The sequence below is a fragment of the Cynocephalus volans genome, chromosome 12, assembly GCF_027409185.1.
Source record: "Cynocephalus volans isolate mCynVol1 chromosome 12, mCynVol1.pri, whole genome shotgun sequence".
NCBI classification, from domain to species: domain Eukaryota; kingdom Metazoa; phylum Chordata; class Mammalia; order Dermoptera; family Cynocephalidae; genus Cynocephalus; species Cynocephalus volans.
In genome coordinates this window covers 9,838,405-9,860,149 of record NC_084471.1, presented here as the reverse complement: position 1 = coordinate 9,860,149, position 21,745 = coordinate 9,838,405, and the positions used below count along the sequence as shown (strand labels likewise).

Sequence of the window (21,745 nt, the reverse complement as noted above, 5' to 3'; positions counted from 1 at the left end):
AAAATTCAGTTAATTGCTTTATTCCCACAGCTGGTAAGAAGTAGGCCCAGAGTTTGAACCTAGGTCTGTCTAATTTCAGAACCCTAGACTTAATCATTACATTAGACTGCAGGAGACACAACTCTAGTCCTGGCTCCAAAGAGGCAAGTCAACTGAGAGTCCTGTTCTGATTTTCCTGTTAATTAAATGGGGATGTTGTTACTTGTCTCTACTTATTTCACAGAGATATTTGGATTATAAAATGAGAAAGTGCATAAGCTTTAAGAATGGAAATTGCTACATACATCTAGGCATTGTCATAAGCTTCACTCAGATCATGCCTTTCCCACGATCATAAAGGGATTTAGCTGACATCATTAGCTCTCAAACATCCTCTGAAGTGGGGAGTGAGAATTATTATTTCCACTTATCAAAGAGCTAAAGCACAAGGACATGATGTAATTTAGTAGTTGGTGGCAGAACTAAAATAAAACCCAAGATTTCTAACTCTCACTACTTATGTTCTTATGATAAATCCTATTTCTGCATTTCAAACTTAATTGTAAAATAGACAAGGGTAGAAATATTACAGTGTCCACTTCAAAATACAGATTAAATGCAGAAATTAAGTTTTCTACTGTACTGACACTAAAGTAATCTCTAAGGTTCTTACTCCTCATATTCTAGAGAAACTGCACAAAGTATCAAAAAGAAAAAATTTCCATTTTCCTAGCATGAACTTTAACTCTTTAGTTTTCCCAAACTAGGTGAGTTATTACCTAGTTTCAACTGGTGAGTGTATAAGCTTCCATAAGGAACACAGAACCTCAATATTATATTGTTCTCATAAAATCCAAACAAACACATCCTCATGTCATAAACACCTAAAATAGCTATATAACTTGAGTTGAAAATTATTCTAACATACCAACCGACAATACTCTTGATTCCAAAATTCAAGTTTCAAAGCAAACAGCATAATTAAAACAATACATGTACACATGGCACCTTTATGATGATTCTTGTCCTGTACAGAAATCAAAATAGTGGTTTTGTGCTTCCCACTCAAGGTCCACCACAGACACATACAAACCTTAAAGTAAAATAAAAAGTAGTCATGGGACCAATTCTGTCTTCAATTCTCTGGCTTAAATAGGGGACAGATGTTCAGTCTAGTTCCCAAATTATTAGCTCCTCCTAATTCTTGTTTTTTAGAACACAATAATCTTTTAATTACTATCAGCTTAATTGTCACATATTTTGAAATTACCACAGGGACTAAAGAGAGGAAATAGAGACAGGGAAATTTCCACTCTCAAAATTGAAGTAAATACTGAGTAATGAAATACATTATGATTACTCCCTCTGAATGACAGAATCATGGACTTATAAAGGAAAAACCTGTCATTCTGTAGGGACAAAAGCTAAGTCATAGGAATCCAAAGAGTTCTCCTGACATTAGGAGAACTAATGACAGGGTTCTAATGTCAGGAGAACTTTGCTTCTTGAGTGGCCTGAAGTGTCTAAATTCACTCCTAGCTACATAATAAAAGTCCTACCACCTTAACAATGTGCTATGAGGGGAAAGCAAATGATGACAGAGGACTCCTAGATTTTTCAGAGGTCGTTTTAATACATTAGTCTATCTCTCCTTTGAGAAAATTTTTATCTTGGTTTCTATCACTGAAACTAATCACATCTTCTGTCGGGTCAGGGGCCCCAGGTCTCCTGAACTTTAATGTGAATATGAATCACCTGGGTATTTGCTAAAATGCAGAATATGACTCAGAAGGTCTGGGCTCCATGTGTAACAAGCTCTCAGCTAAGGTCAATGCTACTACTGATGAACCACACTTTGAGTGGCAGGACTCTAAGGAATGTTTCCAAGTGAAATACTTCAATCAGATGTTCGTTCTCAAAATATACAGCCTCCACCAAGAGTTTATAAAGGGAGAAAATATTCCAGAGCCTAAACAAGGTATCTGCTCCCCCTCCCTTTCTTGTGATTTTTACCATCTTGTTGCAAACCCAATGTGATACCTTAATAAAGAGCAAATTTCAAGAACGTCTTTTATGCTGACAATTTATTGGGGCTTGACTGATTGGGGCTTGTATGGATAGACATAAAACTGCAAGCACTCTATGTAGTAAAAGAGTTGATTCAAAATAAATATTTAAAAACTTACATCAAACAGTAATGAATGAGTGACGTTTACAAATAGTTTATAAGAGAATCATTTGGGATTAATAATTTTCATTTCCTCCACAAAATAAATAGCTCATGTACTAAAGAAGATACCTCCCCTTAAGCAGGAGGAAAAAAGCCCAACAAAAATAAAGTCATGCCCATGGCACAGTCATATTATTTTTAGTGAAGAAAATACCAAGATTAAGACATACAAAAGTACCTGAAGAGAATTACATGTTATTAAATTTGTCCTGCAACCTGGGGGAGAGTTGAGGGAAAGAGAACAGCTTGTAAATTGAAGAAAAACTTTAAATTGAAAGATAATACATGAAAGCAATAGTCTATTCCCTTTAAGACAACTAATAAAACCCCACAAACTTTCACTTTTCGGTTTTTAATATTTTCTTTTCATATTAGTCCAACCTTCATCCCCAAATCCAACCATCCATCATAAAAATTACGTTGGCAGGCAATAGGTCCAACTGGCTGTACTCCCTGCTTACCCTCAGGTGCTTTTCAAGCCAATGAGGGTAAAATCTATGGTAGAAGGAGACAGAATAAAAGGAGAATCACTTCTCTCTGCTCAGAAGGAAACCCCCTGTCTCGAGCATCCTCTGCACTTTTTAGTGTAAGGCAGCTCAGCGCCTGCGTGCACTCTTCAGCCCCATGACTGTGAAGGTAGCAGCCGTCAGTTTCTCATAAACAAGGAACATGAGAGCAGCAGTGAGGACTGTCTGCAGCAGTTTGGCTTCGAGGCCTTTGTAGAGTCCTATTATTCCAAAACGCCTAAAAGAAAAGTTTTGAAAAAACAAAAGATTTTCTTTGTAAAAGTCAAGTTGTGCATCAGAGAAATATGCTACCTGGACAGCTATTTTGATCAAAACAATCAATGGAGGTTTTAGATCTTAACACAGACTTCTGTTGTCAAAGTATTTCTTATCTTTAAAGGTATTTGGGGACTGATGAAAATTTAGTATTTACGAGCCATCAATACTTTGCCTTGATAGTCACCATTAACTAGCAGAATTTTGACAACATCCCAATGATAGGATGCAGATCCTAAAATCTCCTAAAACCATGTTAATGCCAAAATCTGAGATGCAATTAAGAATTTTTAGATTTTAACTTTAATGCTCTCCCAACTCAGTTATTTCAACTTAACAGTCCTTAAATGGTAGGAAACCTTCCAATTCGTTTAGATCATTTTAGCCTCAACAGAACAAGAGAAAGAGACAGAAACAAAAAGCTACCCAATTCTCAGACTTCCCATACATTTGACCCTCTAATCTAGTGGTTCTCAAATTGAGCCTGCAACCCTAACACCTGAAGGGCTTGTTAAAACACAGATTGCCGGGTCCATTCCCAGACTTTCTGATTCACTAAGTTTGGGATGGGACTCAAGAACGTGCATTTCTAATAAACTCCCAAGTGATGGGGATGATGATGCCAGCCTGAAGACCACCCTTAAGAGCCACTGCTCTAACCTCAGAGAAGAATGCTTTGCCTGGAACCAGGAGTTCAGAGCAAACGATCTCTCCAAAGCTATTTGCTGACAGTGATTAATCACATATGCTAGTTCATCAGCAACTCCAGGGCTACACATAACAATGCAGATTAAGATATTAAAACTAATCAAGTGCTCCATTCAGAAGCTATTACTATACATTTGCTGTGTGAAAACCTATTATTAGGGGAAAACAAGAACAAAAAGACTTGACTCATGAATTTCTAACTATTCTAAAGTTCATTGACTAATCTGAATTATGATAACCCAAGAAACCCAAGAAACTCTACCTCAGTGTTTCTGAAGGTGAGGTTCACCCACATCAGAAACACCAGGGTTTGTTTAGAAATGTAGAGTACCAGGCCTCATCCCAGAAAGGAGGCATGAATCTGAATTTTAACAAGCATCTCAGGTGATTCTTAATTACACAAAAGCTTGGAGAGGCCTGGTATGGTATACTGCATTTGTAGTAGCCACTGGCCATATGTGGCAATTGAAATTTTTTAAAAATTAAAAATTCAGTTTCTCAGTTGCACTGGGCATATTTCAATTGCTCAATAGCTATGTGCAGCTAGTAGCAACCCTACCAAACAGTACAGATATTTCCATCATTGCAGAACATTCTAATGTGCAGTGAAAGCTCTTCATTCTATCAAAATTCTGTATGTTCAAACTCCTTAATGATGTAATTTCACGTAAAAGAATTTTCTCTACAATTATAATCACACAGGTGTACAAAGCTAAATTTTTGGGCTGTTCATTCAGCATGTTTGTAAAGGCAAAAACCTGGAAGCACCCTAAATATCCATCAATAAATGTAAATAAATCATGGTATATGATATATAGGAAACTAGGCAGTCACTACAAAAATAAGTCCACAGATGCCAATGTGAAGGGATGTTTGTTTACAAAAAGGCAAGCTGCATATATATGTTGCAAATACATGTTTTATATAATATTCTGGAAATATATATACTTAACTATGATTGGTGACTACCTCTTGGAAAAGGAATAAGGAGAGAGCAGGGATTATGTATGCGTGTACTTACAGCTTTTATTAAAGTTCAGCTTACTTCAAATTAATGAATTTTGACTGAGGTATACAAGTATTCTCGCGATTCCATCAACATATTCAAGATGGTAAACACAGCCATCACCCTCAAAATATCCTTAATGTCCCTTTATAAATCATTCCCTCCATATGCCTATCCTGGCCCCAGGTAACTCACTGATCTGCTTTCTATCACTATAGATTAGTTTGCATTTTCTAGAATTTCATAGAAATGAAATCATATAGAATGAATTCTTTTTTATTTGACTTCTTTCACTCAGCATAATTATTTTGAGATTCTTCCATGTTGTTTCATGTATCAATAATTTCTTCTTTTTTAATTTCTCAGTAGTTTTCCACTGTATGAATATATCAACTTGTGTATCTATTCACCCACTGATGGACATTTGCGTTTGTTTCCAGTTTTTTTTTTTTTTTTTTTAAAGATGACCAGTAAGGGAATCTTAACCCTTGACTTGGTGTTGTCAGCACCACGCTCTCCCAAGTGAGCCACGGGCCAGCCCCTCCAGTTTTTCACTCTTACAAATAAAGCTGTTATTAACATTTGTGTACAAGTCTTTGTGTAGACACATGCTTTCATTTCTCCTTGGATAAGTATCTTGAAGTGGAATGGCTCAGTCCTATGATAGGTGTATGTTTAACTTTTTAAGGAAAATGCCAAAATACTTTCTGAAGCAGTTGTATCCTTCTATATTCCCACCAGTAGCATAGGAAAGTTCTGGTTGCTCCGCATCCTTGTCAACACTTGGTATGGTGAGTATTTATTTTTTACTTTATACCAATTCTTTGTCTTTGATTTTATTTTTTATCCTATGCATATCCTATTTTTATAATAAGTTTACTTTCAAAATATCTTGTATCTAGGAAAAATAATAAAGTTGTAGCAGTTTTTGCTTCAAAGGAGGTCCCTGACTTATTTGAATTCCCTAAATTGTCAGTTTCTTTCTCTCTCTTTTTTTTTTTTTTAAAGATGACCAGTAAGGGGATCTTAACCCTTGACTTGGTGTTGTCAGCACCACGCTCTCCCAAGTGAGCCACGGGCCGGCCTAAGTGTCACTTTCTTTAAATGAAACAGGGTAAAGATAATAGTTCCTGCCTCATAGAGCTATTGTCAGGACTAAGTGAGATTAGCCCTGTATAGTATCTAGTTCAGTGTCTATCACATAGCAAACACTCAAAAATGTTAGCTGCTCTTACCAACATCACCTTCATCGTAATTGTTATTACTCTTCCTACTCCCCCCTCTATTTCCCACAACTACTACTATTCTACAAGAAGTTATATTCCTCAGAGAGATCATAAGACATGCCATTGATGGAAACACCATCCAGGCAGAATGGTCTGTATATTAGATTACAGGAGGGCTCCTTTTCTGAAGGAGTTCTTCATATTTGTAACTATCAAAGAATAAGGACCTGAACTTTTCCATAATTGCCCAAAATGCTGCCATATTACATGTCTAAACACAGTATGCAAAGGAGATGTTTTTGAGGCTGATGCTGTGACTACCAAGGCAATAGTGTAAGATTTAGAGAAGCAAACCCAACCTCTCCTTGTCAGAGAGAGCTGTTGAAAGACAGTTAGCATCTACAAAGCTCACCTTACTCGTTGATGAAGAAGATAGAGAACATTCCGAAGACTCCCCAATGTTCTGTTTTCTGGGTTTAGTCTGTGGCGTCCAAACTGGGGAAGAAGGAAATAAAAGATAAATAATTACTGTTTATTACTGCTTTCTTTATCTCAATTTTTACCTGGAGAGGAAATCATATTGGAGTAATGTTTTACAGTATACAATAATAAAAATATCCAATTAATACCTTTTCCAATCTCACCCTGAACTACTCTCCAGCCACCGAGATGCACACCAAGCTCTTAGCACATCATGCTCCTTTTACCTGAAATTCACTTTCCTCCACTCTTTGCATGGCTGGGTCCTTATCTTCCTTTGTATCTTGGTTTAAATATGCTTCCTCAAAGAAGCCCATCTCCAATCAGGCTAAGGCCCTCACCTCCACTAAATCACAGAATGCTGTTCACTTCCTTTATAGCTCTTTTTCAATTTGTAACTGCCTATTTATTTTATTTGTTTACCTGTTCATTTTCTCTTCCATTAGGTCCTTGAAAGCAGAAATGACTGTTTTACTCACCACTCTATACCCAGCTCCTCCCATAGAATGGGTGCTTAATAAATATTTGAATGGATAAATAAGTGAATGAATTAAGAAAACAGAAATTTGAAAGTGTTTCAGAGAAGCTAAATCACTAATTCCTCCTGAGTAAAGAAAAGTAATTAACCTCTAATTTTGTAAAGGATAATCTGCCCCAGAGCACCAAGCAAATCAACTTGAATGAGAAGGAATCAAATTTCTATTTTCCTGAGGCCCTTAAAGAACCTTTCTCCACATGTGGGTTTCCTGAGATACGATGTCACCTAAGAAATCGTAAATGTACACTTCATTCCAAACCAAATGGGAAACCAACTGATAACCAGCCTGGTTAGCAGAATATCAAACAAATGGAAAAATGGATGGGGAATAATACTCTAATATACCAACTGACTGCTTTATTGCTTTATTAACATTGCATTAAATAAAGAGACTGCGTATTTTAGAATGTCGTTTGACTAAAGGCAGGGAGAAGCCCAGCACGCACTCACCCTCAGGATTGATTGTACCGTCTGCATGGGATAGGTGACCGTTGTGGCAATTGCTTTGGCTACTGCACCAATGATGAACACATCCAAAGAAGAAAGCTGGAAAGCAAAGAAGGTACAAACCATATCAACTCAAACAACAAGAAGGGGTCAGAGATTGTTATTTGGCTGCTTACAAAATCAAGGATTACCTTCATTCGTTTCTTTAAAAGCTGGCGCTTTAAACCTTCATAGAACATGAACTGGATAGCAGGATTGAAGACCAGCAGCAAGGAGGGAAATGTGCCATTCCATAAAGCCAAGATTCCTTCATCTCGAATGATCTGGTGAAAAGCATCTAAGCAAGAAATCAGAGACTTTTGAAAAGCGTAATGACAATCCTCTAACTAGAAAAGACAATGTGAATTCTTTTCATATGTAACCAGAACACAAACCATATTGGTTCTACAAAGATTTCCTTCTTGCAATAATATTTTGGGGGCAAGTTCACCAGTTAACTATTTTTTGATAATAATCAGACACTGACAATCAATAAGTTATTGAGAGACCAACTTCAATCATAGGCAGCTCTTGCTAACAATTTGGGGTGAGAATGTCAAGTTTCCCTAAGTAATTACCACCACCACCAGGAACCATGTATTACACAGAAATGTGAACTGACAGCTCACATGTTTCACAACAAACTCCAATACAACAAAAGATGAGATCATTTCCTAGAGTCCATGCCTTGGATTGAGTGTCCTCCTAAAGCCTGACCTCCACTGTGACAGTGTTAAGAGAGAGGAAGTCCTATTATGGTAATTGAAAGGCAGGGCCTTCAAGAGGTGATTAGATTGTAGGACCGTGCCATAGTGAATGGATTAATAATGGTGGTCAGGGGCATGGTTCTGAGGGCTTTAAAAGGGGAGCACAAAGAGTCTGTCCCTCTCTCTGCTCCACCATTTTCTACCATGTGAGACCTCTGCATTGCTGTAAAGTCACCAAGAAGGAAGACTCACCAGATGTGACTGGACATTGGACTACCTAACTTCTGAAACTGTAAGCAATAAATTTTGTTTTCTTTTTAAATCACCCAGTTCCAGGTATTTTGTTATAAGCAACAGAAATGGACTAATACAGTCCATTATACAGGATCTGACTTATAAGAAAACCACTGTTCCAATTACAAAGACAGATACATGGGAAAGGAGAACCAGGCAATGTGATATTATTAAATTGCAGAGTCTCAAAAATATCAGATACCAATCTGGTCTCTATATCCAAAGACAACTCCACCAAAACAAGTATAATAGGTTATTCTTCAAAAATGCTCACCCCCTCCTAGCTACACTCCTTGGGAGCAGTATACTTCTCTACCCCTTGTCTGGGCTTGGCCATGAGATGACTCTGGCCATTAGGATGTCAGAAGGTGCAAAGAGGGGCTTGAAATATTCTTGCACAATTGGGTCCATACTCCTGTGTTTTCGCTATCACCATAAGAATATGCTCAGGCTGGTCCCAGGAAGAGGATGAGAGACATGGAGCTGAGACTCTCAGGCTGGGGTCACCTAAATGAGTCAAATCACTGTTAACCTAGATACATGAGCTAAACAAATGCTTATCAATGGATACTGAGATTTGAGGTTGTTTGTTATGTAGCTTTACCATGGCAATAGATTCCAGATACAAAGAAGGAAGAAAACCCTTCAAGAGGAACTCAGCCAAGAAGACACTTACCAACAATACTTTTGTAGTTGGTTGGTACAATGTCTTCATTCCTAAATTTTGCCCCTTGGAGCTTCAGTCTGGTGTTTACAACCCAGAGTGGAGTCGTCAGCAACACGTTCACCACTCCTTTAAAAGGAAAGAGGGAGAGACATAGGGAAAGCAAAATGTAACCTTTTAAACTTTGCTGTCTTACAGCTACACACCAATATTTCATTTACACCTCTGCCACTGACTTCCTGAGAAATACAGGGTAAGGTGTCTCTTTGTGTCAGGGTACAACAGAAGCCACTATTGTTAGAAGCAATTTGGATAGCAAAATGGCTGGCAGCAGCACCTCTCCAAGTGAAAAAAGTAGTAAGTTTCCTTATTGGTGTAACAGGAGGCAATCTACTTGTCAATTTATACAGCATTCAAAGTAGCAATTGTGATATAGTTTTAAATATAATTTTTAAATAACAGCTTTATAGAGAGGAAGTGGCTTATTAATAACGTGCTAAGTCTATGGCAATATCAGATAAAACACAATTTACAACTCTCACATGAGTAGCTCACATGGTTTTAAGTGAATATGAATCTGGTACAATGGATAACAGGTGGGAGAAAGTGGTGATATTTCAAAGTGCTTCAACAGGGACTAGAAGCTCATTGAAGAGTCCCTTATTGCTTAGAGAATTAGGATAGGCAGGCAGCAAGCAGCAGCTATGAAGTGTGACAAAACACCTGAAATAGCTTCACAAGCATCACAATCCTTACAAGCTTAAGGATGGGGATCTTGGGCCCCCAAGGTTGTCTCAGGGTGGAACAATACAATGAGCCAGGTGCTTCTTTTCTGAAAATACATGATCCCAATTTAACACCATCGTGAGATATTAAACCATTCCTCATCAGTCCTGAAATGATTAAAAAAAATACCAGACAGAAATGTAACAAAGTGCCTGACACATGGTATATACTTTACAAGTATTTGTTAAATAAATATAATAGTCCCCCCTTATCTGTGGGGGTTATGTTCCAAGACCCCAGTAGATGCCTGAACCTGAGCCCGATATGTACCATGTATTTTTCTATATTTATGCATTTACAATAAAGTTTAATTTATAAATTAATTTATAAATTAGTCATAGTAAGAGACTAAAAACAATAACTAACAATAAAATAGAAAATTATGTCTCTCTTGCTCTAGCCCTTCTTGCTATGTGATAATCTGTTGCTGTAGAGAGTCACACCAAGAAGGCCTTCACCAGATATGCCCCCGGATCGTGGACTTCCCAGCCTCTAAAACTATAAGAAATAAATTTCATTTCTTCATAAAAAAAAAAAAAAGAAAATTATAACAATATATTTTAATACAAGTCAGGTGAAACCTCGGAAAGTGAAACTGTGGGGAAGGGACTACTGTGATCGAACAAATGAACCAATGAACAAACTCAGCAAACAAGCATACACAGAACTGTCGGACTCTAGTCACTTTCTGAAGAACCAAGAGGCACAGTCCTAAGGAAGAGAAATCTTTTACTAAAAGTCATTTAAACAAAAGTGGACCAAAAATGTTTCGATTTAAGGAATCTCAAAACATACTTCAGGTTGAGCATCCCTAATCTGAAAATCTGAAATTTGAAATGCTCCAAAATCTAAAATCTGAACCTTTCTGAGCACCAACATGACGCCACAAGTGGAAAATTCCATTCCTGACCTCATGTGACAGGTCATGGGTTTCATGTACAAAATTATTGAAAACACTGTAAGAAATTATCTTCAGGCTATGTGTATAAGGTGTATCTGAAACATAAATGAATTTTATGTTTAGACTTGGATCCCATCCCCAAGATATCTCATTATGCATATGCAAATACTCCAAAATCTGAAACACTTCTGGTCCCAAGCATTTAGGATAAGGGATACTCAACCTGTATACAGAAGACACAATCTCATCAAGGATAAACTTGGTGAAACAGCCAAGAGATTAAAATTCAGTTTTGGGTTGGCTGATTAGCTCAGAGTGTGGTGCTGATAACACCAAGGTCAAGGGTTTGGATCCCCATACCAGCCAGCTGCCTAAATAAATAAATAAAATTCAATTTTTTCATTTGTTGCATACAGTTGCAAACGATATTTTGCTACCTCTCTCTTAGGAGCATTATGAGAATATTCCTATTCAATGCAATGCGCACTTCACTTAACAGAGAAAAATCAACAGCCAGGAACATCAAACTAGAAAGTGCTACTGAAAGGTCTACTAGATATTTTTCAAGATGAAAAGGAAGACAGGCAATCACAAGCTTCCAGGGACCCTGCAGAAAGGCACAGTTCTAAAGGCACTTTAGAACTAAAGGCACAGTTCTAAAGGCACTTTCTAAACAAATTAAATACACTGCCCATTAAATAAATTCTTTAGAAATAAAAATTTCTTTCATGGCCGGTTAGCTCAGTTGGTTAGAGCATGGTGTTATAACACCAAGGTCAAGGGTTCAGATCCCCATACTGGCCAGCCACCAAAAAAAAAAAAAAAAGTGCATTTTTGGGCTGGCCCGTGGCTCACTCAGGAGAGTGTGGTGCTGATAACACCAAGGCCGCGGGTTCGGATCCCATATAGGGATGGCCGGTTTGCTCACCGGCTGTGCGTGGTGCTGACACCACCAAGTCAAGGGTTAAGATCCCCTTACCGGTCATCTTTAAAAAAAAAAAAAAAAAAAAAAATTTCTTTCATGTTCTATTCAAGAGGTAGGCACACAAAATGCTTAAGAGGCAATGCAGCAAAGATTAAGATTTAACCATTATTTAAAATTTGGCTTTCATATCCCCACTATTAACACAAGCTGAAACACTGAAATGATTCTGAGAAAAACCTCTAGTACGAAAAAAATGAACCACATTATTTAAATGAGAGAATATAAAGTCCTTGTAAAAACATTTTGCTTTTCAAGGCTTTTTTATATGAAAAGTTCAAGTACTTTTTTCATCCTCTAAGCCAAAATAGACAGAGAGGTACTTTTTGACCACTATAATTTTATGAGTTCTGGGAAAAGACACTCAAAAATACTTGAGAATCCAAAACTATGCTAAAACTTGCAAAGTTTATAATCAAGCAAGAGACAACATTCAACTGAGGAGAAACACAGCACAAGACATTAATGATTACTGATTCCAACTCTTAATAATGCCTGACTGGCCCAAAGGATAAAGAAAACCGTCTGCTTATTTATAATCCTGGGTAGAAAACATTTCTACCGATTCCAAGCTATGGATATAACTTCAGCTCTAAGATGGAAATACTAATTAATACCTTATCTACCTAAGGACAGGAGATTGTTTTTCTTCTAATTCTATTGTCTATGATTCTATTTTCTTTTTGGGAGGTAACAAATCATTTACCAGTAAACAAGACCAAAATTAAGAGATAAAGAACAGTAACTGATCATACTAAAATTATTCACTGACTCAAGGAATAATTGAAACACAACTATTTACTTCCGAAGTCTTGAAAACAAGTAGTTTTACCAGCAGTGAGTCTCTTGTTACTGACAGAAAACAAAAATGAAGTATGCTAGTTGGGTATGTACTTCTGGGAAATATGTACAATGATCACAGATACAAGAGAATGGCCATAAATCTAACCCTTTGAATCTTCAGGAGGGAATGCAACTTGATACACAACAGGAACAAACCTGTCTTGTCAGTTTTAAGTTAAAGCCCAAGGGCAGAAAATGGTTTTTGAACTGTCACAACAATGATAAAACCACCTGCGTTCAAAACAGTTATTGGTAAAAATTCCACTTTCATAAAAATGTCAAGTGTCTTCTTCATTTAAGTTATCTGTAAGGTTCTGTTCCCAAATTCTTCCCCAGAGTATTAAGCTTTATGGGCTCTATTTATTATTTTTTTCTGTGAAAATACAATAAATAATAAATTTCTAAGTTTCAAGCAGAATTTTGTTTGTTTTATTACATTTCTCTCTTAATTTCTTTCAAGCAGATTTGAATAGCAATAATGCTGCTCCTAGTTCTTCTTGGAGATAATAAAACTCATTTCTACAGTAATTATAATACAACAGGGCTCATAGCAGGAAGAGGAAAAGCTGTTCTAATTACTGTAAGAATATGTATATATGAGGATACTTCAAAAAGTTCATGGAAAGATTCATATTATCTTTTAATTCTGTTTTTCCATGATTTTTAAAAAAGTATCCTTGTATTAAGATATAAAAACACGCTATCAAGATCAGTTTAAAACTCACAAAATTTCCAAGGAATTCCCCACCTTCAGAAAAAGAGAGGACCTATAATAAGAAAATCTCAGAATTACAAAAGATTATAAAATTCTTCAACCCAGGGTCACTCTACTGTGACAATACTGACATTTTGGGCTGGCTAATTCTTTGTTGTGTGCATGGGACTGTTGTGTAGAATGTTTAGCAGTATCCCTGGCCTCTACCCACTAGATGCCAGTACCATAGATAAAAATGTATCTAGACATGGCCATATGTTCCCTGTGGGTCAAAGTCAGCCTCAGCTGAGAACCACTGATCTAATCATCATGTGATTATTCACTTTATTTTTTAAAATCTCAAAAGACAGAATTTCATTTTCACTCCAATGGCCTATTTTTTCCGATAGCTGTTAAGAATATTTATTTTTATTGATATTAAACACTATTGATATCAGCCACTGGAAACAAATATGAAACTTAGTATATGCTCCCTCCCCATCTCCACCCACCCCCAAGAATGAATTAGCAATTCTGAAATGACTTAATATATACTTTAGATGCAGTAAACAAATTGTAATCCTGGCCCAATTCCTTTGGTTACTATAGAAAACTTTTTCTAGTACCCCTTCCACAAGTCATTCCTTTATAGCCTGCTCATCAATTGTGTGTCTACTATGTGCTAAGCCAGGTTCTAGGTGCTGAGGATACAGGAGTAAATAAAAAATGAAGGGCCAGCCCGTGGCTCACTCGGGAGAGTGTGGTGCTGATAACACCAAGGCCACAGGTTTGGATCCCTATATAGGGATGGCCGGTTGGCTCACTGGCTGAGTGTGGTGCTGACAACACCAAGTCAAGGGTTAAGATCCCTTACCGGTCATCTTTTAAAAAATAAAAAAATTTTAAAAATAATAATAATAAATGAAAAATCTCTGTCCTCATAAAGCTTACAGTCCAATGGGGTACGACAGACAATAAACAAGATAAATAAGTAAAACATGTAGTATTTCAGAGAATAAGGGTTAAGGACAAACTTTAAGCACAGAAGGGGAATAGAGAGTATTGGGGGCTAGAAAGGGGAACCATTTTAGACAATGTGACCATTTAGGGAGAAACCTTAAAGGAGGAGAAGGAGTTAACTGTGCAGTCACCAGGCAGAGGAAACAGCAGGTACACAGGCAGACGCAAGCCAGGAGTGTTCAGGGAGGAGAAAAGAGGCCAGGGTGGCTGCGGCAGTGTGCATGAAGAGAATAGGAGGGCCAGGTCATGCAGGGCTTTGTAGGACAAGGTAAGGACTGGCCTTTACTGAGTGAGATGGGAAGCAAGTGAAAGGCTCTGAACAGAGAAATGATATGATCTCACCTACATTTTAACATAATCACACTGGATGCTGTGCTGAATACAGACTGAAGGGGCCAAGGAGGAAGCAGAAGATCAGTTAGGAGGCTCTGAAGATAATTCAGGCAAGATTTGATGGTGGTTGGGACTCATGTGGTAGTGTACAGGAGTCGATGAATTCTGGATACCATATGAAGAAAGAGGTAATAGGATTTGCTTATGGATAGGAGGTGGGGTCAGAAAGAAAGAAGATAAATTCAGGATTTTTGGTAGGGCAACGAGAAGACGAGAGTTGCCATTTGGTAAAAGGACAATAGGAGGAGCAGTCCTTTAAATTTAATTAATCCATTCAACATTTAATCAGCACCTTCTATGTACCAGGCAGTGTGCTAAGACACTGGGGATGCAGAGATAACAAAAATGTAATCTCTGCCTTTAAGGAAGTTATTGTCCAGTAAAAAATAAAGAAGCACATGCAGACTTATTATTATATAGTAGAGTAAGCATGAAGACAAAGGTAGGTGCCATGTTGGAGTACAGAGTAAGAGCACCTAACCCAGAATGAAACCTGGGGGTAGTGAATATGGGAAACAGGGAAGGATTCCTGAAGAAGAGATAGCTGAGAATAAAAGGATGAATAGGTTAATAAGATGAAAAAGAGTAAGACTTTCAGACAGACCACAGTCGCTGTAGAAGAATGAAGGTACTAAACGTCTTGGTATAGTCACAGTTTGGCACGGGAGGATTATATCCATACCTGTAATGCTTTGCCTACAATAACAGATACAACTGCCATAAGCAGGTTGGAGAAAAGACATAATTCACTCTCAGTAAGCGTAAAACTTGGTGGCTAGAAGTAGAAGAGCATGGGTGTACTAGTGAGTAGCCTCCTCCTTACCAGTATAGTCATGTGCTGCATAACGTTTCGGTCAACAATGGACTGCACATACGACGGTGGCTCTACCATATAGCTTAGGTGTATAGTAGGCTATACCATCTAGGTTTGTGTAAGTACACTCTGTGACGTTTGCACAATGACAAAATCGCCTAATGATACATTTCTCAGTATGTACCCCCATTGTGAAGCAACACATGACTGCATTCAGTGCCCTGTGGCATCTGCAGTAAAGATCAAGTGAAGATTAGTAAAGATCAAACTAGAGAGTAAGTAGTACCCTAGCAGATCTTGTATGTCAGGCTTTCACCCTGTAAACAGTGGTATGTAAATGCTGAGGGTACCGTGCTAAGTGCAAGGGCCAGACACTGAAGGGTATTAAGCAGGGGATAACACAATTAGATTCGGGTTTTAGAAGAGCAGGTCTTGACCATTTCTCGTGACAAGGCACGAAACAGATGATGCTCACAACTGACACAGATCCACGAGCTCCCTCTGCATGTCGACTGTAATTCCACGCTTTTTCACCCACTCAAGAAGACATTTCAGGATTATTACAGTGGGATCTCTTTTAGCGAGCTCCACATAATGGACTCACCAGGTAAACCTATGTTCTCCTTTCCTTCATAAGACATACTGACAGATGCCACAGCACACTGAATGCTTGTGACCAGGAGGCTACTCGCTAGTAAGCCGACACTCTTCAACTATTATCCACTGAGTTTTACGCTTACTAAGAGTGAATTACGACTCAACTCCAACCTGTTTATGCCAGTTGTATCTGTTACTATAGGCAAAACATTATAGGTATGGGTTATGTAAGAAAAAAAGCACAGAACTCCCATCAGTGAACACATATGCCTTAGCCATACAATAAAAAAAATTGGAGGAGTACATACTTATACATTTTAAGTTAAAATAAAATACTTAAGTAGGCTATATATGATATTATCTACTTTAATTGACTTTTTAAAAAAATAGCTGCCCTACTATGCCAGTCCAGCTGTGTTAGGTATGGGGGAGTCTACTGTAATTATAAACTGTGATAAGAGTTAGAAAGCGCTATGAGTCAAATGTGCCCCCCAAAAGTTCATGTATTGAAAACTTGACCTCTATTGTAACAGTGTTAAAAGGGTGGAAATCTAATTATGGTATCTGAAAGGTGGGGTCTTTAATAGGTGATTGGATTATGAGGACTGTGCCCTCATGAACGGGTTGATTCACTCACAGAGTAATGAGTTGATGGTTTTACGGGTTGTCATGGGTGTGGTTCTGATGGCTTTATAAGGAGAGAGAGTGAGAAAGTTAGCTCTCTTGCTCTTGTAATTCTCGCCATGTGATATCCTGGTCACCAGGACACTGCATTGCTATAGAGAGTTACCACCAAGAAGGCCCTCAACAGATACACCCCTTGAACTGTAGACTTCCCAGGCTCCCAAACTGTAAGAAATAAATTTTATTTTTTTGTAAATTACCCAGTTTCAGATATTCTGTTATAAGCAACAGAAACAGAGAAATACAGAAAGAAGAACAAGCAGGGCACAGTGAGAGAATAACAAGGGGTGGTGTGTACTTGGTGGATAATGGGATGTCAGACACAGCAAATAAACAACTTTGAACAAAAAGCACAAGATTTTATCATATAGTCCACGAATTAGTAGTTTCATGGAAAGTTATATGAGTTAGTCCCCAACAGCGAGTCATAACCTTTTAAATGCAAATACATATAAACTACAGTAATCTAAAATGTATTAAAATCAAGGTATTACAAATAATTGGTCTTGAGAACAGAAGACAATACTAGATTGCCATTTGTTGCAATAATGTAAAAAAGGTTCTTTCTGTACAGAATCTATTGTGATATTTTTCCTCAAGTGAATAAATCTCAAGCTTGAGTTCAAGTCATGACACTGTTTGAAAACTATTCTCCTAGAAAGGCTACCTGGGCAGGACTGTGCAAAATGGATTAGTGAAGAAGACCTCAAAGGCAAGATCAGACTAGTACAATTGTACTGGCGAGAGATAATGAGACTTAATTTTAGGAAACAGCTATGGATATAGAGAAGAGGGAATGGACTAAAGAGATATTTAAGAGATAAGGAGCTGGCTGGTTAGCTCAGTTGGTTAGAGTGCAGCCTTATAACATGAAGGTCATAGGTTCATATCCCTGTACCGGCCGGCCACACACACACACACACACACACACGCACGCACACATGCGCGCGTGCGCGCGCAAGATATTTAGAAGATAGACCAATGGTTCTTGATGACCAAGCAGATGAGAGGGCACAAAGAGCCTATGATGATTCCTAGATTTCTATCCTGAGTTATTTACCTACAACTATTCATTAATTTCCTCTGAGAATAAAATCCTGTACATTATACTCTTTATGTGAAAATTGATCCAACTGAAAGTTAATTAGATCAAAATCAACCTAAGACTAAGATGAGAATATTAAGCAGAAGAAAGGCTCAGAGACCAAACCAAAAAAACAGAGCAGTGGCCTCAGTACAGGTGGATAAAAGAACTCGGGGGCCATGAATACTTCTTGCCTGGTAACTATTTTCTAGTCAAGTAACTTTAATTTCAAGTGGATATTTACACTATTCAACTGCGTGGCCTCCAAATTAGTAATTTCTCAAAGAATATCAAAAAGTGATTCCATAAAATATTAAAACTAAATGTGTAACATTTAAATAAATTAGTTACAAACTGAAATAGATAAACACAAAAAAATCATAGGAAAGACATCTACCTTCTTTCTGCCTCTTTAATAAGACCATGACTATTTAATTCAATAAACATTTTGGTCACTCAGCAAGTATTTAGTGAGCATCTACTACATGCCAGGGAACATTACAAGAAGGGGTATACGTTATAAAACATACCTGCTCTTACGGAGTTCATATTCTACTGCATGGAGACACACAATGACTAAATATTCACAGCATCAGGTTCATGGCTCCCTAGCACTTCTAAAGTCTCAGATGACACGAATCCAAAGTCCTCTGAACTCTGGCTCCTACTCATCTTATCATTCACGTTACTATACTAACTTCACTCACTAACTAGAGGGCTCACTGTTCCAAGCATTGTCCTGCATTTTCTCAATTTCCTACCATACTATCAGGAAACCATCTTCTATTCACTTAAAAATGCTACTGATCCTGCTAAGGCTCACTTCAAGAGCCACTGCTTTCTACAAGCAGATACCTGCCAGTTAAAAGTGACATCTCTTCCTTCTATGAACCCCTAAAGCATTAACAAGTCTTATGATACTAACTACAGCACTAAAATACCTTTGTCACAACTGACTAAATGCTTTCACACTCAGGGCAGGCTTCACAGACATGCAACCTGTGCCACCTTTGGTTTAATGCTCTGGTGTCACAGACTAGAAATGCTTAATAAATTTTGAACCAAGGCCCCTGTGTTTTCCTTTCGTACTGGGTCCTGCAAATTATGTAGATACTCCTGTTCATTAAATGTCTCACAAGAACCTCAGTCAAAAAAAATCATGGAAAGTAGGGAAGGTATTATAATTCCATTTTTTAAAAAAAGAGATCTTAATTTCTATAAATTCTGGGTATGGGCTGCCAAACAGGGACAACTGATCTTCCTCTCTGGATTAAAAAGATAAAAGTAAGCCAAGTCAGCCCCAAAATAAATCCTCACATATACGGTCAAATGGTTTTTGATCAGGGTGCCAAGACCACTCAACGGGGAATGGGACAGTCTCTTCAACAAATGATGCTGGGAGAACTGGATACCCACATGCAAAAGAATAAGTTAAACTCTTATCTTATACCACATACAAAAATTAACTCGAAATGGATTAAAGACCTAAACATAAGACCTAAAACTATAAAACTGCTAGAAGAAAACACAAGGATTGAACTTGGCAATGATTTCTTGGGTATAACACCAAAAACATAGGCAACAGAAGCAAAAATAAACAAAGAGGATGATACCAAACTTAAAAACTTCTGTGCATCAAAGGGACACAGTCAACAGAGTGAAAGGCAATATATGGAATGGTAAAAAATATTTGCAAATCGCATATCTGATAAGAGGTTAATATCCAGAATATATAAAAAACTCTTATAACTCAACAACAAAACATCAAATACCCCAACTGAGAGTCTTTTTTCCTCCTGACGCCAAATACATGGTATCTTTTCCAACACCACTTCTCCAACTCTCTGGACACTGACTGGATATCCAACAATTCAATTCAATTCTAACATTAATCATCTGGAGTTAGCATCACCATAGATTTAAGGATTCCATCTCACAAGACTGCTCCACTTGGGACACCAGTTGTGAGTACTGAGCCTCTCATACTTCTAACCAACCAGCTACAAATCGAGGGGTTCCCAAGACTTACTCCTCAGGTTCAATAATTTGCTAGAAAGGCTCACAGAACTCAGCAAAGTGCTTTACTTACCATGGCCAATTTACTGTAAAGGATACAACTTAGGAACAGCTAAATGGACAAGATGCATAGAGAGGGGGGAGAGGTGCAGAGCTTCTATATCCTTACTGGGCATAACACCCTCCTGGTACTTCGATGTGTTCACTAACTCAGAAGCTCTCTGAATCCCATTATATAGGTGTTTTCATGGAGGATTCATTACATAGGTATGATTAAATCATTGGCCATTGGTGAATGAACTCAATCTTCAGCCCCTCTCTGTTCCCCTCTAATCATATGGTTGGTTCTTCTGGTTATAAGGCCCCATCCTGAAGCTATTTAGGGGCCCAACAACAGTCACCTTATTAGCATAAACTCATGGTTGAATGGGGCTTATTAAGAATAACAAAAAACACCACCACTCAGGAAATTCCAACGGTTTTAGGAGCCAAGCCAGGAACCAGGGAGAAAGATGACATATATTTTTCATTATAACACACATAAAGAACTCCGACAACCCAAGAACAAAAAATCAAGTAACTCAATTAAAAAATGGGCACAGGACTTGAGTAGACATTTCTACAAAGATGATATGCTAACAAGACTATGAGAAGATGTTCAACATCACTAATCACCGGAGAAATGCAAACCAAAATCACAATGAGATTATCACCTCACATCCGTCAGGATGGCTACTATCATAAAACAGAAAATAACGAGCATTGTTGAAGATGTGGAGAAATTTCAACCTCTGTGTACCGTTTATGGGACTGTAAATGTTAAAACTGCTATGGAAAACCGTATTGAGGTCCCTGAAAAAAATAAACATAGAACTACATATGATCCAGCAATGCCATTTCTAGATATATATCCAAAAGAATTGAAAGCAGGCTCTCAAAGAGATATTTGCATTTCCATGTTCACAGAAGCACTATTTACAATAGCCAAGAGGTGGAAGCAACCCAAGTGTCCATTAACAGATGAATGGATAAACACAATGTGATATACACAAAGGAATATTATTCAGCCAAAAAAATAAATAAATAAGGAAATCAAGTCATACGCTACATCATGGGTGAATTTTGAGGACATTATACTAAGTGAAATAAGCCAGTCACAAAAAGATAAATACTGTACAATGACTGCACTTATATGAAATATTTAAAGTTGTCAAATCCTTAGAAACAGAAAGTAGAATGGTGGTTACAAGAAGCTGGGGGAAGGAGATAAGGGGAGTTCATTTAATGGTTATAATGTCAGGTTTTCAACATAAAAAAGTTCTGGAGATCTGTTTCACAACAATGCGAATATACCTAACACTACTAAACTCACACTTAAAATGATTAAGATGGTACATTTTATGTTACGCATTTTTTACTACAATAAAAAAACCACCAACTCAAAAACCTGACTATATTCTTCATAGCATTACTTTGTGCTAAAATAACCTGTTAGAGGACATATGGACCACAAGACAAATATTAAAATATAAAAACATTTTACACTCAGAAAACCTTGTTACCTGCAATAAATCCAATTACCAGATCTTTTCCAGTAGTAGAATGTTGACCTTTGACCCAGACTGCTTTGAGGCTATTAAAAGTGTAGAAATAGACAAAGTTGGAGCAGCAGAGACTGGAAATAACTGGAAACCACCCTCGATATGGTGCCAAGCTAGGGAAAAACACAACAAGCAAAGTAAAGGTCATGGACAAAAGCCATCAGAAATTGGCAGAGAAGTTCTAGAAAAGCCTGATCATGACATCTCAAGATTCACTCTTACACTGCAAT

At 37.6% G+C, this 21,745-nt stretch overlaps 1 protein-coding gene across 3 annotated transcripts in view; it reads right to left on the bottom strand.

The window, feature by feature from the left end:
• The window catches only part of SLC25A17 (solute carrier family 25 member 17), a 141,812-nt gene that overhangs the window by 92,613 nt on the left and 27,454 nt on the right, over positions 1-21,745 (bottom strand). For 2 of the 3 annotated variants that reach the window (XM_063075741.1, XM_063075742.1), the window contains exons 4-8: positions 21,477-21,628; positions 9,113-9,229; positions 7,588-7,733; positions 7,400-7,495; positions 6,344-6,426 (exon numbers count right to left, since the gene is read on the bottom strand). In XM_063075741.1, the coding sequence (XP_062931811.1) occupies positions 6,344-6,426; positions 7,400-7,495; positions 7,588-7,733; positions 9,113-9,229; positions 21,477-21,628 (594 nt within the window). Of the gene's footprint in view, positions 1-2,062; positions 2,954-6,343; positions 6,427-7,399; positions 7,496-7,587; positions 7,734-9,112; positions 9,230-21,476; positions 21,629-21,745 lie in introns of those variants that run through there. The other variant, XM_063075739.1, reaches the window with a different exon arrangement.